The sequence below is a fragment of the Microtus oregoni genome, unplaced genomic scaffold (assembly GCF_018167655.1).
Source record: "Microtus oregoni isolate MIOR12 unplaced genomic scaffold, Mior012 000001F_ref0000356, whole genome shotgun sequence".
Classification (NCBI taxonomy): Eukaryota; Metazoa; Chordata; class Mammalia; order Rodentia; family Cricetidae; genus Microtus; species Microtus oregoni.
Genome location: NW_024543060.1, coordinates 80,998,869 through 81,016,320, shown reverse-complemented (window position 1 = coordinate 81,016,320; position 17,452 = coordinate 80,998,869). Strand labels below are relative to the sequence as shown.

The 17,452-nt window shown below is 44.3% G+C and overlaps 1 protein-coding gene across 3 annotated transcripts in view; it reads left to right on the top strand.

The window, feature by feature from the left end:
- The window catches only part of Poc1b (POC1 centriolar protein B), an 81,152-nt gene that overhangs the window by 47,385 nt on the left and 16,315 nt on the right, over window positions 1-17,452 (top strand). For 2 of the 3 annotated variants that reach the window (XM_041672489.1, XM_041672479.1), the window contains exons 8-10: window positions 504-572; window positions 1,451-1,603; window positions 9,450-9,530. In XM_041672489.1, coding sequence (XP_041528423.1) covers window positions 504-572; window positions 1,451-1,603; window positions 9,450-9,530 — 303 coding nt within the window. Of the gene's footprint in view, window positions 1-503; window positions 573-1,450; window positions 1,604-9,154; window positions 9,178-9,449; window positions 9,531-17,452 lie in introns of all 3 variants that reach the window. The other variant, XR_005976177.1, reaches the window with a different exon arrangement.

Here is a 17,452-nt window from a genome sequence, read left to right as displayed (position 1 = left end):
GATAATTTCAGGAGCTTCCCCACTGGCCTCCAACTGTGCTGTGCTGGCTGGGCATCCTCAGGGCTGGACTGCTGGCTTTGACTCCTCACAGTCCCGCAGCCTTCAGGAGAGAGCGCCCAGTGGAGCCTGCTAGGGTCATGCAGCTCTCAGTGCCATTACTTCATATTTATTGTTCATTTTTAATGAGTAAAGCTAGAAAAAGCTTAAACAGAAATTCTTACCAGCTTATTATACATGTGCAAACTTTTTTTTTTAAAAAAAGCTTTATATAAAAATTCTTTACAGGAGAAAATGGCTGTTCCTTTTGCGATGATCATTTCCTTGTGTTCTAACATACCTGGGTCAGTTCTGTATCTGCGCTTGGCCACCATTCGTTGCCAGCTACTGACTGTGTCCGTCGGACGCTAGCTGCTGTGTGACAAGTTAGACCGTGGCACTCAGTCCTGTCGGCCATGAGAAATCAGCTCTCAATCCTCTTCTCTTTACTTCCCTTTGTCTCTTAGGGTCCTGTCTTTACTGTCGCATTTTCACGGGATGGAGAGCTGTTTACGTCAGGAGGTGCGGATGCCCAGGTTTGTACACCTTTGATTTGGATTGAAGGACCTGATTTGCATAAAGGAATCGTTGATGTCCACGGGACACGCATCACTTTCTAGCCTGTGTGTGTTGAGACGATTGCCAGTGGGGTTTTGTGTTAACTTATTGTCAAGTTTGCTGTCGCGTAGTTGATATAGTTCCAGCTGAATAGTTTTAAGAATTCTGCAGGCATTTTCTCTTGCTCTATTTTATGCCCAATAATACATTTAGTTGACACTGAGTGCCCAGTTTCAATGCCCTTCTTACCTAACTTATAGTCTAAGATTTTGTCTGTACTTCTTGTTTCTTCAAATGTTGAGCTCGCTGAGGATGATAAATTGAAATCATTGATGAGGCAAATCTACGTTTACATGAGATGACCAAAAGTTATTCATAGCCAGGTTATTGAACAAAATGATGGTCAAGTCAAAAGTGTGGTGTGGGGCTTTGGTGAGGGGCAGAGAGAAATATTTTAAGTTTATAAAATAGTAAAGAATTTTGTTTGGTTTAGTATAGATTGGGTTTGGGGGATATTTTTGAGACAGGGTCTCACTGTGTATCACAGACTAGTGATGTTGGTGAACTATATATAGAACTCACTATATAGGCCAGGCTGACTTCAAACTTACAAAGGCCTCCTGCCTCTGTCTTCCGAGTACATGACCTGCACACCCAGCTCAAAATAAAAATTTTAAGTCAGGCATGAAGGCAATCCAGAATGCTAAATCTCTTCCCTGCCCTGCCTAAAATATTGAAGAGCAATGATGGACATGTGTCTCTGCACACAGACACTCTGACTGCTCAGAGCAGTTTTAGATGTCTGACTGTGGTTTCATATGCTGGCCACTAACTACCAATGCCTTTGACTCTGTAGGTTTTGCTATGGAGGGCCAACTTCAGTCAGTTGCACTGCAAAGATCCTAATAAAAGAAACCTCAAAAGATTGCACTTCGAGTCCTCCCCACACCTTCTTGACATCTACCCGCGATCACCGCATCTCCATGAAGAGAAGAAGGAGATTATTGAAGTGAGTACATTGTGCTTATTTTTTTACATGTTATGATCATTGTAGGTCTGTTATTGAACCCGGTGCTGAAAATTAGACTGGTTTATATAAAGCCTGGCCCTGCCCAGAAACAACAGAGCTTGGAGAAAGTCTGTTGTTTTTACTCCTAAAATCAAACCATACGTGTACAGTAGTGTGTCCTAATGTGACTGGCTTAGATTCTTCTTGACAGCTCGGAAATAAAGGTAAAAATTGTGTTGGCAGGAATAGAAATGAGAACTTCAATCTAAGGCTACGGAGTCTGACCATGGCTTCCTCACAGGTCACTTGGGGAGAGCTGGTTTGAGGGCCATCATGAGGATAGGACTGAAAGGCAAGCATTTTTGTAACAACTAATGAAACAGGTCTCCAGAAACTACTTTATAGCCAGACAAACTAACAGACCCACCCATAAACATTTAAAGAAAATATTTAGCATTAAATATAATAAGTGAGGCCATATTAACGATTAAGACCAATTTGCTTGCTTGCTTGCACACTTCCCAAGTACCTGGACTGCAGGCATGACGCTGTTCGAGTCTTTTTATTAGTTGAGTGTAAGTGCATTCCCTTATTTCAGCCCATCAATGTAAGTTTTCTCCCTTCAAAGGAAAACCCATTTGTGCTGAATCCTTAGCTCATGTTAGGCTGTTAGACCATCCCTTACTGTTCTTTTTAAGTCGGTTTCTGTTCCAAGAGCTGATATCAGAAATCACTGTCTCCCTGCTCCTTTGAGTTTGCTTTTTTGTCATTACAGATGATTTTTAGAGCATTTATTTTGCTTTCTTGTGTTTTGGTTTTGAGACAAGATCTCCTGTAACTGAGACTGACCTTGAACTCACTCTGTAGTGGAGGATGACTTTGAACTCCTAATCTGCCTGTCACTGCTTCCCAGGTGGTGACTGCTGACTTCTGCCACCCACCCACCCTGCTGAGCCCTGAGACTTTATCTGAAGGCAGGACACAGTAGCCCAAGTCACCCCTCAGCCACCCCCTCTGTCCTGACCTGTCACTTCTTTAGATCTGGTTTCATTACTCCTGGTCATTCTCAGGCCTTTCCAGTACTCTCACTTGAAGCCTCCATACCTACGCTCTGGGTGTTCTTACTCTGTGCGCTTGTCTTGGAATAGGGGTCTCAGGGCCAGCTCTGACTAACCTGGAACTCCTTATCCCCAAGTGCTAGGACTTCCATATGTTCACCAACCCACGCAGGAGAGTCTTTAATCCAACTGTATTTTGGGCTTTCTGGGTTTTTGTTTGTTGTTGTTTTATTGACAGTGTTGATTTTCCAATTCTTTACTGTAATTTTTATCCTTTTGAACAATATTCTGAGTATTAATCATTGTACTTTATTACATGTTTGTTGTAATAGGAACGGCGGGGTGCTTCCCGCCACCCGGCTAGCTTTACCCGAAATAATTACATGGAAACTGTATTCTTTTAAACACTGCCTGGCCCATTAGTTCCAGCCTCTTATTGGCTAGCTCTTACATATCTATCTAACCCATTTCTAATATCCCTGTAACACCACGAGGTGTCTTACCAGGGAAGATCTTAACCTGCATCTGTGTCCGGTAGGAGAATCATGGTGACTCTTTGACTTAGCTTCTTTCTCCCAGCATTCTGTTCTGTTTACTCTGCCTACCTAATTTTATGTCCTATTAAAGGGCCAAGGCAGTCTCTTTATTTAACCAATGAAAATTAACACAAAACAGAAGACTCTCCCCCATCACATGTTCATGCATACTCCGTCATTATGCACATGCGTATGCACGCTTCTGTGTGTGTGAGCCTATGTGTGTTGATGCCGAGAATCCAGTTCAAGGCCTCTTACGTGCTACAAGTGCTCCACCCCAGAGCTCCAGTCCTTGCCCTCATTTTCCCTTTCATTCTTTAAACAAAAGAATATACATTTTTAAAAGAATTATTTGTTCTTATTTCATGTGTGTGGGTGTTTTGCCTGCATGGATGTGCGCACCATGAAGCCAGAAGAGGCTGTCAGATCCCCTGGACCTGGGAGTCATAGATGCTTGAAAGCTGCCATGTAGGTGCTGAGAATCAAACCCAGGCATCTGGAAGAGCAGTCAGTGCTTCTAACTACCATCTCTCCAGCCAAAAAATGTAATCTTTTTCCTCAGTTGTTAGAGTTGTTAAGTGCGCTGGCTGGCCTCCTGTGATCACACAGATCACAAAATACATGTGGCAATATATTTTCCTTGAGAGTCTGAAGTTAGTTTGGTGGTCCTTGGTGGGTCTTACTTCAGCATCTCTATGGCTTGGCAGGGCTTGGTCAGGGTAAAGAACTCCTGGCCATGTCATTTACGTGGCGCTCACCCAAGTGACGTGTGGTAGCACTTGAGTGGTATTTCCCCCGCATCATGCTCTCCAGGCCCAGACATAAAACAAGCCATTTGTTCCTTGGTTTACTGTCATCCCGGGCCATTTGAGAGAGCTAGGCTTTCAAATGTCAACAGGTTGACTGAGCAGCTCGTTCTGACTCTTTAGTCGAGAGCCCTGAAACCACGCAGGCTCCTTTGTGCTTCGGTCAGGATGACCCAGACTGGGCAGAGATGCTCTCAGATACTTTCCACGTGTGCGCCTATGTTCCTATTCAAAGCTGCCTCTTCATCATGGAACGAGAGGCCAATTGCACAACACACAATGCAGAGAACGTCCCTGAATATTTTGCATGGCCCAAAAGAAGGCCGTCTTAGGTACCCAGCTTAAGTCATTTGTACGTATCATTGCTATTTGAGTTAACCATCTAGTATGACTTTCTGTAAAAGACTTTCTGACACTGTGTCAGAGAACTAAACAGATTCTTTGAATAAACAGCCAATCATCTCGTTTTAAAAATAAGCTCACAGTAACACAAAATATAATGCTTTGTAGAAAGCATATTTTTAGCGTTATTAAAAAAATAATTGGGTTATTAAGGTTTTGGAAGTTTTTGTTTGGTTGGTTTTTGGTTTTTAGAGATAGGGTTTCTCAGTGTAACAGCCTTGACTGTTCTGGAACTCACTTTGTAGACCAGGCTGGCCTCAAACTCGCAGAGATCCACCTGCCTCTGCCTCCCGAGTGCTGGGAGTAAAGATGTGCGCCACCACGCACCGCTAACACATAATTTTTTAAGTCCTCACATTAATGGATATGGATCCGTCACAGAAAGAAAAACACTGTTGAACTGAAAGGTAAAACTTTTACACAGATGTCGTGAAGATCAGGAGAAAATTACTATGCTCACTTGTGATAAACTATGTTTAAAATACTTAATTCTGATGGTTAAAATTTCTCTCAAAGCTTTAGGAGGGGCACTTACATTACTTCATAAATATTTTTAAACTGAAAATATTGAGTGTTCAGAATTTAAAGAAAATATAAAATTACTATTTTTAAGAAAAAGTTTTGAAGTAATTTCTCTTCTTGTTGTAGAGGCCAGGATTGTTTAATGTTTGAGTTTGGAGCAGTATCAACTCCCTATGATTGATACTTTATGTTTTCCTAACCTTCTGCGTGACGTTTTTGGGCAAAGCTTGCCAGCCTTAACTGCTCTATTTGTATAAAGGTCGGGAACCCTGCAGAGTCTCAGGTGTGTGAATTATTAATCCTTACACGGACAGAGAGGTGACAGCCACATGGCTCTGAGAAAACACCAGAGGAAGGCAGTGAAACATGAAAGAAGCCTTGCTGTGTGGGTGCCCTCCTGTGTCCCCCTCCTCTGGGCTACTGACAGCCGCCACTGCGTCCTAATTAAAATGAAGCAGGAGACCTGTGTTCTGTGATGTCTGGAAAGCGCAGTCTTTACCCAGGGGTCTTCGCCTAGCCCGGATGCATTAGTAGGAGAAGTTCATGTTAGCCTCGCCAGCTGCCACGAGAGAGAACTGCGCTATACTGCTCCAGGAAGAAAAAAGAAACTCTACTTTCAGAGAGTAGTCCTGTAGGACATTTGCATAACAGTGTCCTGTGGAGTCTTGTCATCGTTTACATATTTAATGGAAAGACCAGAAAGCATTCGAAGGGATAGATCCTTATGAAACTAGCGGGTCAGATAGTTATCCTCGGCTTGGCAGACTATCAGAAGGCATAGTACTTAAGTCAAAATTATTAATAAAATAATTATTTTAATTGCTTTCAATTTCAAAATGGCCACTTGAACATCACCATTCTCTATAAACTGCATATGAAATTCAGCATGTTATTTAGCGGGACAGGACATATCCTTTTACTTCAATATTTTTTGATAGCCTGACCATGATTCCTTGTTGAAAATTCTGTTGGGATCAATATCTTATCTTAGATCAGGTTTTAACCTTAATAAGGTTAGGAACATTACCACTGAGGATGAAAATATGGTTGCCTATCTACCAATCCTGGATTTTAATTCTAACCGAAGTACATGCTTATGCTTTTTGACCCCAGTAACTATCCTGAGGCACTTATATGATAGCAGTAATAGCAGTAAGAATGCTTAGTGCCTATACAATACTTTCCCATGCCTCTGCATAAATGATTTCATATTGCCACAAGTACAGATACTTTTATCCGCACGAGCGCTGAAGTGAGTGGAGTTGGAGCTGGCAGTGCTGGCGTCGCAGCCCTGGCACCATGGCTCATTGCGCATCCTTACCCATCTATTGCTGCGCTTCCGTTTCATAAAAGTTCAAACTGCCGGGTCTCCCTTTGTGCTGGAGGTCCTGGCTTTAGGACCCACTCGTTCCTTGCCCTTCATGAGCACGCAGCCTACGTAAACATTACAGATTGCATCAGTACAGGCGCTGATGTTGTTGGACTCCTTGGTGATGAAGACCCTTGGAGCAGGGTGTGGAGGGGCCTTCAAGACTCCACACAACCTCCTCCTCATTCAGTGACCTCAGTTTTACACACACACACACACACACACACACACACACACCGCCCTGCTCAGCTGCTGAGAGCCCAGCCTCAGTCCCACCCATTTAGGTAACTTGACTTTATGTGCCACGCAGTAAAACACTAGTAATTATATACATTCCCAACTGACAGACAGCCGAAGAGGTTTTTACTGGAGGTACCTCCTCTTTTCTTGTAACTTAGCTTTCTGAACGATTTCTAGTTCAGAGGAGGAAACCAACTCATTGAGCATTTTTATGTCTACACTAGATGGCAGTAGAGAGAAGAGTAAAACGTCTCCGGCTAGCTTGCCTAACACTGAAAAGAGTGAAGTCAGGTGTCTTCACAGGAATTGTCTTCACTGAGCTGGGTGAGGAGGTGCTGGTTTTGTGCTGCGGACCCACCGGAAGGAAGCAGGGGTGTTGGTCGGACTGTGTCTTCCAGCTGCACACCTCCTCTCTATCACAGTGGGCTGGATAATAATTACAAGCTGCAGTTAACATTCCTGAAACTACAGCTAGAGCCCGAGCCTGGTGGCTCACACGCCTATAATCCCAGCACTTGGGAGACACGGGGGATTGAGGCCAGCTTGTGCACAGCCATTGTGAGATCAGTCCCTACAACAAAACCAGCAGGCCAGCAGGCTGGCTCAGCAGAGCATGCAGCCCAGCCTGCCAACCTGACTCAAGTCACTGGGATCCACCTGGTGGAAGCAAAGAACCCAATCTCACAAATTCTCCTTAAACCTCTTGCACATGTACCATGGTGCACTCCCTTGCGTAAGTGTGCATGTGCGCACACACACACACACGCAGAAATGAAATGTAATAACTATAGCTCCAGCTGTGCCTATCAAGCCCCGGTGCTCAACAAGCTGTTCTAGCCGGGGCTCAGCCTGCAGTCAGGGTCCATCTCTCCCAGGTGGGTCTCGCTAAAGCGCTTCACACTCCAGCCTCCTGGTCCTCCCAGACTCCTTCACTCTTCGTAATTTGGCCTCTGTCAAACTTCAGTCTCTTTCTTTCCTGCCACCATCCTTTGGCTCATTGGTACCATGCCTCTACCCTGCCACCGTCCTGGGAGGCTCTTTTTCTCACCCTATCTTTTTATTTTATGTGCGTTAGTGTTTTGCCTGCATGTGTATGTGAGGGTGTCAGATCTTAGAGTTAACAGACAATTGTGAGCTGTCATGTGGGGGCTGGGACTTGAACCCCGGGTCCTCTGGAAGATCAGTCAGTGCTCTTAACCACTGAGCCATCTCTCCAACCCCTCTGACTTGTTTTCTAAAGTTTGTCTTATTTTTATTGTTGTGTGGAGAAGTTGTGTTAAGTTGTATGTCCTTTGTAAGTGTCCTCCGTCGCTGAGCAATGAGCCAGCGTTTTCTTCTGGGCCCGAGTGCTCTGAGTGGTGGTCCCATTGGTTTGCTATAGGGCCCTGCCGTCCGTAGAGGGTGACTAGATTTAATGTGGTATGCTTTGGGGGCCCTTGAATTTAGAAACAACTTCCCTCAGAGGCAGTCATCAGTCCAGAAAATCATTCCGTTTTCTCTGTAATTTTACTGCATACATATTTCCAAATCTCTAATTAATTATTGTTGTGCTTTGAATGGTCGGGAACTTTGGGGTCCACTGGATTGTACTGAGTATTTTTTTTTCTATAATCAGCCTTTTCATTTCGTATAAAAACCTTGAGATGCGTGTGTAACATGAGGTGCTACGTTTGTATGTTGTACAGAGCTGCGTGGACGTCGGTGGCGTCGTGTTACAGGTATTCGGCACGGTGTAGTTCACGGTTCGTCTGTTACATAGCGCTGAACACTGCTAACACGCCAAGCTCTCCGGTTTTTCCCATGGTGTTAGTTTAATTTTCACTTTTCTCGTGAATAAGGCCGCTGAGCTCCTCTTCATATAGTCATCAGCCCTTAGGTTTTCACTCCTGTGGATTTATTGCCATGGGCTTTCTGCATTTCCGTGTGAAAGCTTTTACTAGAGATTTTAGTTATTGCCCCTTTTATATTAGATATCATAATACCCCCTCTGTTCCATTTCTGCGAGTTAATCTTATGGTATCCTTGTGGTCCCCCACCTCAGGTGTGATCACAGACACATTCTCCCCTGCCTTGTGCTTTGCTTTTGCAGTTTTCCAGACACCATTCTCTGCCTCTGGTTATAATAAAGATCTAACGTGTTTGTCCTGGAGTATTCTAGAGTCTGACATCACATTTGGTTTCTACTTAGCCCCTGCCTTCCCTTCGTAGCAGGGATCCACGGACCTAGTCAGTGTTTAGACCTGTCCGTCATCCGTCAGTAGCCACCGTGTCCTACTGTGTCATTTTCTCCACTGTAGCGCGCCTTGCTTCTGAACTGTCTGTGTACTTGAGACTTCTTTAACGGCAACAGAAGTGGTAGGCTTTCCCATGAATTCCTGGTGAATTTTCTTCAGTTTTAAGTATTTGATGTGTCCATGTTTTAACTTCATGCTGAAATGCATTTGGGTTTATATGTTGGTTGGGGATAGCAGTGTTCTTCGGTCCCCTTAGCGTGGCTGGCAACAGTAGAGTCTGGTTCTTTCTCCACAGGCAATCACCCATTTTTGAATGAAGCTTGTCCCTTGCTCTGATTCTTACATCTTAACATTTTCTTTTTCTTTTTTTAATGTACTGGCTAGGATTTTTTTCTGCATCTCTTGAGGTGGGTCTTTCTACTTTAATATTCCCCTGTAGGTGAATTACATTGCTTTTATAATTTGAAAATAACTGCTTCTGGCTTATGTTCAACATAGTAATCTCTTTTACGTTAGTAGGCTTAGTAGATTCATGTTTTGCCAATAGTATATGCTTGTCAATGGATATATGCTTTATTTCTAGAATATATTAAGAATGCTATTTGATTAGTTTTTTACAAATAGTATTAGTTTCTTATGTAGAAGATATCACATTAACTTATTTTATGTTTGCACACAGATTAATCCAAAACTTGAGGTGATGGATTTGCAGAGTTCCTCTCCCCCTGTCGTGGATGTCCTTTCTTTCGAGTCTACCACAGTAAGTTCTTTTTCTTTAACTTCAGCAGTGTTAAATTACTTACCACAATCGATTTCCTTAAGAAGTGTGTGAGTTGAGTAACAGCCTAACATTCCAGCATAGCAAGGCTTAGCACAAGTCACTTGTAGGGTTCTAAACAGCCACGAGGGGGAGCAGCAACCATTCCAGAACAGCTTTTCCTTTGAAGACCTTAAACTCGGTCTAATTGACTCTCCTGGCTCCCCGCTCCCCACCCCTACCCTGTTCCTGCCCCTCGTATATTGCACTCCTGCCACAGGACAGACTGCCTGCTTTGTCCAAAGTCTTCCAGAGATGCTTGCCATCTAGACTTGCCTTTAGACGCTCTAAGGACAGCAGGCAGTTCCTTCTCTTTGTTTTTGTTAATCTCTTGATAGAAAGGATCCCTAATATTTGCAACTTTGTTTCTAAATATTATCCACTAATCTACACACTGAATGTCCGAAGGCTTCGAAATTAACTTGAGCCTTTCACCTTCTGAGTCTGCTCACTCTTCTACATAGATCCTCGGGTCACCCTGCTGATTGCACAAGCCTTGCGATGAGAACAGCTACTGCTAGGCTGTCTGTCCATTTAGTTCCATACCGTAGGTAAGATTGTAAAGAAACACAGCCTGGCGTAGCGGCTGGAATAGTATGGACTGCAGAGGAGTTCCTCCTGTGCCAGGAAGTACTCCAGTTACAAAGTGTGCTCTTGGCACTAATGCCCAGCAGAGGACATCTTCTCATGAGACGTTGTGGTATCAGCCACATGGTGGCAGCCAGGAGCTCACTACCAGAGGGAAAGCCCGGGCTCAGCTGGTGAAGCTGATCTAGGCACTTGAAGTACTCATGTGTAGAACCCATCAGCATTTCTGCATGGATGAATAACTTGTCGCATTAAGCATTAACTAGCTGTCTAAAATTAGTCACAATGCCTTCCCTATAGTAAGTCTTCAATGAATTTGTCCCAACATATGTCATTGACCTTATACATTCCAGTGAGCTGAGTGTTTCGTCCTATGGTTAGGTTGTGACTTATCCAGCAGTGTTCGCGGTCCTGAAATTTAGTGTTCCTGATCGAGAAATTATCTCAGATCATTGAAAATATTTGTTGTACGTATAGCGACTCTGGCTCCTTGCCAGCACTCTTTAAATGTTGCAGAGGCTCATGGCATGAGGGTTCCGAGCATTCTCAAGTTGGCTGTGAAAGATGAGCTTGTTACCAGCCGGGGCAAAAGGGTGTCTGTCCCTTGGAGGTAACCCAGCGGTACCAGAATCAATTAGTTGACAAGGTGTCTGTGAGATTTTGAAGAGGGGTTCTGGGTAAGAAACGTGACAGGTTTGACAGTTGCTATAAAACACAAGTAGGATTGAATACTACAATACCCACAAGAAGGAAGCTTTAGCCTGAATCATGTGACCGTGGGCTTTTGTAAGAAAGCCAGTCTAACATCAGTAGCCTCACTTTTCAGACACCTTCCAGGTAGCTGATTTGAGAAGTAGGGAGGCCAAACCCTGTGGCACGTGCCTCTCATCTTCGGATCTGGGAGGCAGAGGCAGAGGCAGAGGGCTTTGTGTTTCAGGCCACCATGAGTTACGTAGTAAGACTCCATGCCAGAAGACGAAGGGCTGGCACGTGTCAGCAGGCAGTCGCCTAGCACATGGGAGCACACCACAGAGAGACTCGGCTGTCCTCCAGGTCTTCCTATGGAGAAGAATTAAGGCGTGCAGTGTAACTATTGGTGTCTGCGTGGTGTACACTTCTGTCTCCAATGCCTGGCAGAAATTTTGATATATTATTTGGGGGTCAAAATAAGATGTTACCGAGCTATATTTTTAAAGCTTGGTCGTACCTAAATAAATAAATAAATGTCTCGCTGCAAAGGGCTGGTGCTGGCTATTATATAGACATGTTTTTAAAAGGTTGATCTTCTCAAATGCCTTAATCTTTATTTTGATTATATCAAGTCGCTTATTATATAGTTTTCTATATAATAAGAATATAGAAGCTTTTTAAAGAATCTTTTCTGCAGGCTTCTGGTTTGAATCCTAGTATTTTCATAAACGTAGACCAAGGTTCTGCCATTGAGCATTGAGTTCGGAATGACTGGGGTATAGTTGAGGTTTGGCTAGCACGCTTGCATTTCTGGATTCCGTTCCTAACAGGGGACAAGATTGCACTAAGGCAAAAATAAACAAACAAATAAAAAAAAAAACAAAGAAAAAACCGGGTAGTGAGGTGCACCTTTCATTTAATCTCTGCACTCTGGGGCAGAGGCAGGCAGATCTCTGTGGGTTCAGGGTCACCCTGGTCTGCAGAACAAGTTCCAGGACAAGCTCCAAAGCTACACAGAGAAACCCTGTCTCAAAAAAAAAAAAAAAAATGGGCTTAGGCATTTAGCGTTTGCTATGTATGCCCTATGCAGGGTGTCCCAGGTCCTCTTCACCACTCTTGTTATAGAAATAAAATTGGAGACGTTGGTTCGGACACTCTCTGTAAAGTGCAGGCCATGTAAACAGGAGGGTCTGCATTCCCAGAATCTTGTATGAACTGGGCTTGGTGGCGAGAACTAGTAATCCCGGACGAGGAGAGGCTAGATTTATGGGTCTGCTGAGCTCACTGACCACTGGGTCTAGCCTAGTTAGCAAGGCCAGTCTGGCTTCTCAAAAGCCACGGTGGGTGGCTTCCTCAATTTGACCTCTGATTTCCACATTTACCTACATACTTCCACCTACAGATGTGCCAGCATGTGCTCGCTCTCTCTCTCTCTCTCTCTCTCTCTCACACACACACCCACATACATACACACACACATACACACACACACACGCACACACACACACGCACAAAGAGAGAAACTTGTTACCTTTAGGCAAACTATAGTCTTAAGTTTTTAATGTGTTAGCTTTATTGTTTGTCCTACAGGTAGATAAACAAAATGCAGGCAACAACTCTTACAGTTGTTCTTTTGGTCCCCCAAACCCTGAATTCTTCTCAAAGAGCTGAGACAGTGTCTTTAGCTTTATCCCAGCCATGGTGCGCAGTTTAAGTGTAAGTGTGCGTGCCTTTTTTTAGAGTTGAGGACAGTGTTTCAGGCCAAATTAATTATTTATAATAAACTGAGAAGTTAAAATTACATTGTAAGGGGAGAAAAAAAAGCCAAAATGAGCAGAGTTTTAAACTGTTTACCAAAATCAAGACGGGCCGCATGGAGAAGCATCGCCAAGCTCAGCAGCAGCACCTGCTCTCGGTGGAGGGAACAAATAGCAGCTTCAGGGTTCTTGATGTCAAGTATGGTGAGCTTTCAAGGACGTGTTGGAAAGGGTAGTGTCCCAGAAGAGATGCTTAGTCTCCTGAGGTGACAGTAGAGAACTTTTCCAGGTGAAATGAGCCCTTACCCTGAGCAGAGATGGGTAGGAATTTTTTTTAACTAGAATATTTCAGGCAAGCAAAGCAAAATTTAGTGTATTCCTTCAAGACTTTTGAAAATTTGCACCATGGTAATTAAATGTACAGTAATCTACTTCTGGATTTCTCTTTCTCTCTTCCCTGTGTGTACATCCTTTGCATACACACACACACACACACACACACACACACACACACTTTCCTCCCTTCCTGAAGGGTGGCTTTGTAGTGTGGGTGACCTTAAACTTGTGATCCCCTTGCCTTGCTCGACCTTTTCCCTCCACACCTGGCTAGTTTGGGTCCTTTGCATTGCCTTACCCAACAGATGGCAGATGTGACCGACTGCTGGCAGGGTACCCACTCATATACATCCATGTCGCTCAGCAAATATTTATCAAGGAGCTGTTCTGTGTTGCTCCCCATTCTCGGTTTTAAAGAAATGAGAAGAAAACAATCAATTAAAATCTGCCCAGCAAAGCTCCATCTTATACCCTCATCAGGGAAACAGGCATGTCTTGGATTAAAAACATAAAGTTTATGGGATAGTGGATCACAAAAAGTGAAGAAAATCACTAAAGGCTTTGAGCAGTAGCAAAAGGTTGCAGTGTGGACAAAATACCCATCATGCTGGGTGGTGGTGGTGCACACCTTTAACCCCAGCACTCAGGAGGCAGAGGCAGTGGGATCTCTGTGAGGTCGAAGCCAGCCTGGTCTACAAAGTGAGTTCTAGGGCAGTCAGGCTGTTACACAGAGAAACCTTGTCTGAGGGGTGGGGGGAGAGAGAGACCTGTCACATGGCTGGTGCCCACCGAGGAAGGAAGTCCTGCAGTAACAATGAGAACAAGGACAGTAGCTAGCAAATGGAGGAAGCTGTCAGCCTCGGCAGTGGGGGCTTAACACAGGCAGGCTTAGGGGAAGTGGTGATGGATGGCCGGGCTCCGAAGACATTTTGAAGGCTGAGCCAAGAGGATTTCCTGACAGATTGGATGTCGGCTGTGGGACTCCCTATCTCCTCTCCTAGAGGACAGTAAGGTGGAGCCCTGAGTGATCTCCGGGCAGCTGGGCATATCTTCTGCTCAGCCTCCTTCTGACAGAGCCATGAGGAGAAAAATAGTTGTGGGTTTCTTGTCGTGGGCTCTAGAACCAGGGAAAGGAGATTCTCGGCCGTCTCTGGGACTTTGGGAAATACACTGCCAAATGCCATTTAGCGTCGTATTTCTCAGCAAAGCGCATGGGCTTCTCTTTTGCAAAGATTGGACATCAGCCTGTTGGAGGGAAGAGAAAGGGTGCCCACTTTCATGGACCAGATGGCGCAAACTACCTAGAAAACAATGTTGTATTGACACATGTGGACCCAGGGAGAGTAGCCTTCAGACAGAAGATTTCCACTGGGGTTGTGGCAACAGTACATCCTGGTTACCAGACAACATTGTGTAACTCGTTCGGAGTTATTTCAGTTCCTAACTACTTATGTAAGCAAAGATTTGGAAGGACTTACTTGAAAGAACACGGTGACTGCAAATTTAAATGTCTTTAAACTAAAATGTATAACTTTGACAGCTTAAAATGCCCATGCGGGCTGGAGAGATGACAGCCCAGTGGTTAAGAGCACTCGCTGGCTCTTCCAGCGGACCCAGGTTCAATCCCCAGCACTTACATGACAGCTAACAACTGTCTGTAACTCCAGTTCCAGGGCATCCAACACTTTTTTACAGACATACATGCAGAGTAAACATCCTCACAGATAAAGATAAATACTATAATCTTATTTTAAAAATGCAGATGAATCTATAAGTCATGGTACATTGGCCTCCTGTGCCCTCCCCTCTCCCAGTGCTAACTTCCGGGGTTTACCCACAAGCCTCTCTTCAATTGGAGTAGGTCAAGTTCTTTTTGAGGTTTTAAGATTTGCAACATCTTTTAATGCTACATTGTAAGTTTAACACATACAATTTTTTTTGGGGGGGGGGGGGGATTTGAGACAGGGTTTCTCTGTGTAGCTTTGGAGCCTGTCCTGAAACTCGCTCTGTAGACCAGGCTGGCCTCAAACTCACAGAGACCCACTTGCCCCTGCCTCCCAGTGCTGGGATTAGAAACATGTGCCACCACTGTCTGACACACGTACGGTTTATAAACCCAGATGTGCTAGTGGCTTATAGTAAGCAGGCGGGTCTATGTATCTTTAAGCACTGTCTCGGTGGCCCTGCAGTGTGTGTGTCCCGCTCCTGAACTGACAGTTTGGAAGGAAATACACACGTGACCGCTGGACTCTTAACTGGTGCCTCCCTTGATACAACTTTCATTAAAGACTTTTTGGTCTTTATTTCATCTAATAGTAAATACATTAAATTACACAGCAATGTTGAATATTAGGTTCTAGGGTACTTAGTAGAAATAAAAGAGAAATTTTTTTTTCTCGGCAGTGGTGGCCCACGCCTTTAATCCTTGCACTCAGGAGGCAGAGGTAGGTGGATCTCTGTGAGTTTGAGGCCAGCCTGGTCTACAAGAGCTAGTTCCAGAATAGGCTTCAAAGCTACAGAAAAGCCTTGTCTCGAAAAACCAAAAGAGAGAGAGAGAAATTTTTAAAAGATTTAAGAAATACCTTAAATTAGTCCTTTATAAAGTTGAAATATGTGAAATAATTAAATTGTCAAAGGCGGTGAAGAAATAGAAGGTGCATGCTTAACAAAAGTAGATGAGAAAAAACTGCATCTTCACAGTTCTCCTGTCAGTAAAAAGAGGCCTTGTAGTTCCCTCAGATCCAGTCTTTAAAAGAGAAGAACCAGAGATGGGGAAACTATCCAGATAGTTGGACCCTCGCTCTTAAAGAACACAGCAGCCGCATATATATGGGAACCACCAATGTTTTAAATGCAAAACCGGCCTTTCCCTGGGTCCGCGGAGACTGCATTTAAAGCTCCAACAGCAGAAATGTGTACTGTGCTAAAGAAACATGGCCTCCTGTTTTCTGAACACAGCTCTCAGTATCTTAGTCTTCAATTCATCTCTCTAGGAAGGAAATGGCGCCGGCCAAGATTGTCTTTTTCTACCTACATGAATATGCCCCTCAGTAAACATTATGACAGTAAGTCCAGGTTCTTTTATTCAAGTGTACCCTCCCCCCCCCAAAAAAATTGCTAATTTGAGCTTCTTTATGGTTCAGAGTCATGGGGAAAGAAAATTAGATGAATTTACCAAAAATTGTGTACAAATCAAATTTATATAAATAGTCCTGGTTAGATAATACATTGTTCTGTCTCTTTACCCCTGAGGACAAGAGAGGTTTCTTTTTCCATGTTAAGCGTGTTCAGATTATAGCAGGAAACTCTACAAAAGGTTTCTTTATGATATGCTATTGACTGCCTCACAGAGTAAATGGCTGTTGCAGCTCCCTTTGAAAAATAGCACATTTCTGGGCACCGGAGGTGTTGAAGCTGCAAATCTTTGTTCTGCCTCTAACTTCCTGCAGTACCATGTTTCTACACCGTGACTCTGCCCCGGTGACAGCACCCACCTCCCCCCACCCCCCCCCCACCCCCGCCTGGGAACCTAAGCTGCATCCCCAATTCCCACAGCTGAGGCAAAGGCATGAGGAAAATGCCCATAGCTCTCAGCCCACACGGCCAGTGACAACTGGTTCCTTCCTCTTCCTGGGGAAGAGCAACATCCTCTGAGATGAGAGGACAGGCACCGGAGGAATGCGGGAGCAGGGTGAGCCCTCTCACAGGAGATTAATGACTTGGGGTAGTGCTCTGAAACCGCTCTTCCCCTGCCTGTCAGCATGAAGAACTTCCTGCCCACCCAGAGGAATGCAAGGCCATCTGTGGGGCTGTGGGATAAAGTGACCTTCCTTTTAGCCCTCCTGTGCACTGTGCCCGTCAGGGTCTGAGTATCAGGAGCTGCTTAGGTGGTGAAATGAGTGGCCCTGATCCTTCCTCGACAGTGAGTTCTACGGAGGCAGTAATGAGTTTGCTGAAGACTTCTTCTCAGTCAGTCCTTGGCGCTTTCTGAAGTTACAGGCTATGAAATCTTGGGGCTTCCAAGAGATTCACAACCCCATGATCTTGGCTCTTCAGGCCAGCACCGGCTCTCCCTTAGTTTTGTCTCTTGCCAGTTCCCTTCTGTTCTTGGGACAGCCAGACAAAATAGACACTATTATACCTGGACCGAAAGGTATGAGTATACATCCTCAGGCACAGATAACGAGCCTTGTTGCTGAACCAGCCAGCCAGTCCCATTACTTAAACTTCAGGCTGACTTGATTTGGCTTTTACATTTAACACGTTTCAGAGTGATTCGATTTCATTCTTCCTAATTCCTACAGTATTTTCTTCTTCGCGGGAGATAAGCCTCCGATTTTCCATGCGCTTTTAAACTTTGTTTTTTCCAAATCACTGCAGATTTTTGGTGGGTTTCTGTGTTTATGGTGGCTAAATTCTTTACTGTTTGTTTTCAGTAGAAGAGGGGATGGAGAAGGAATGTCAGGCATTTCCTCTTCCTCTCCAAATGTCCTT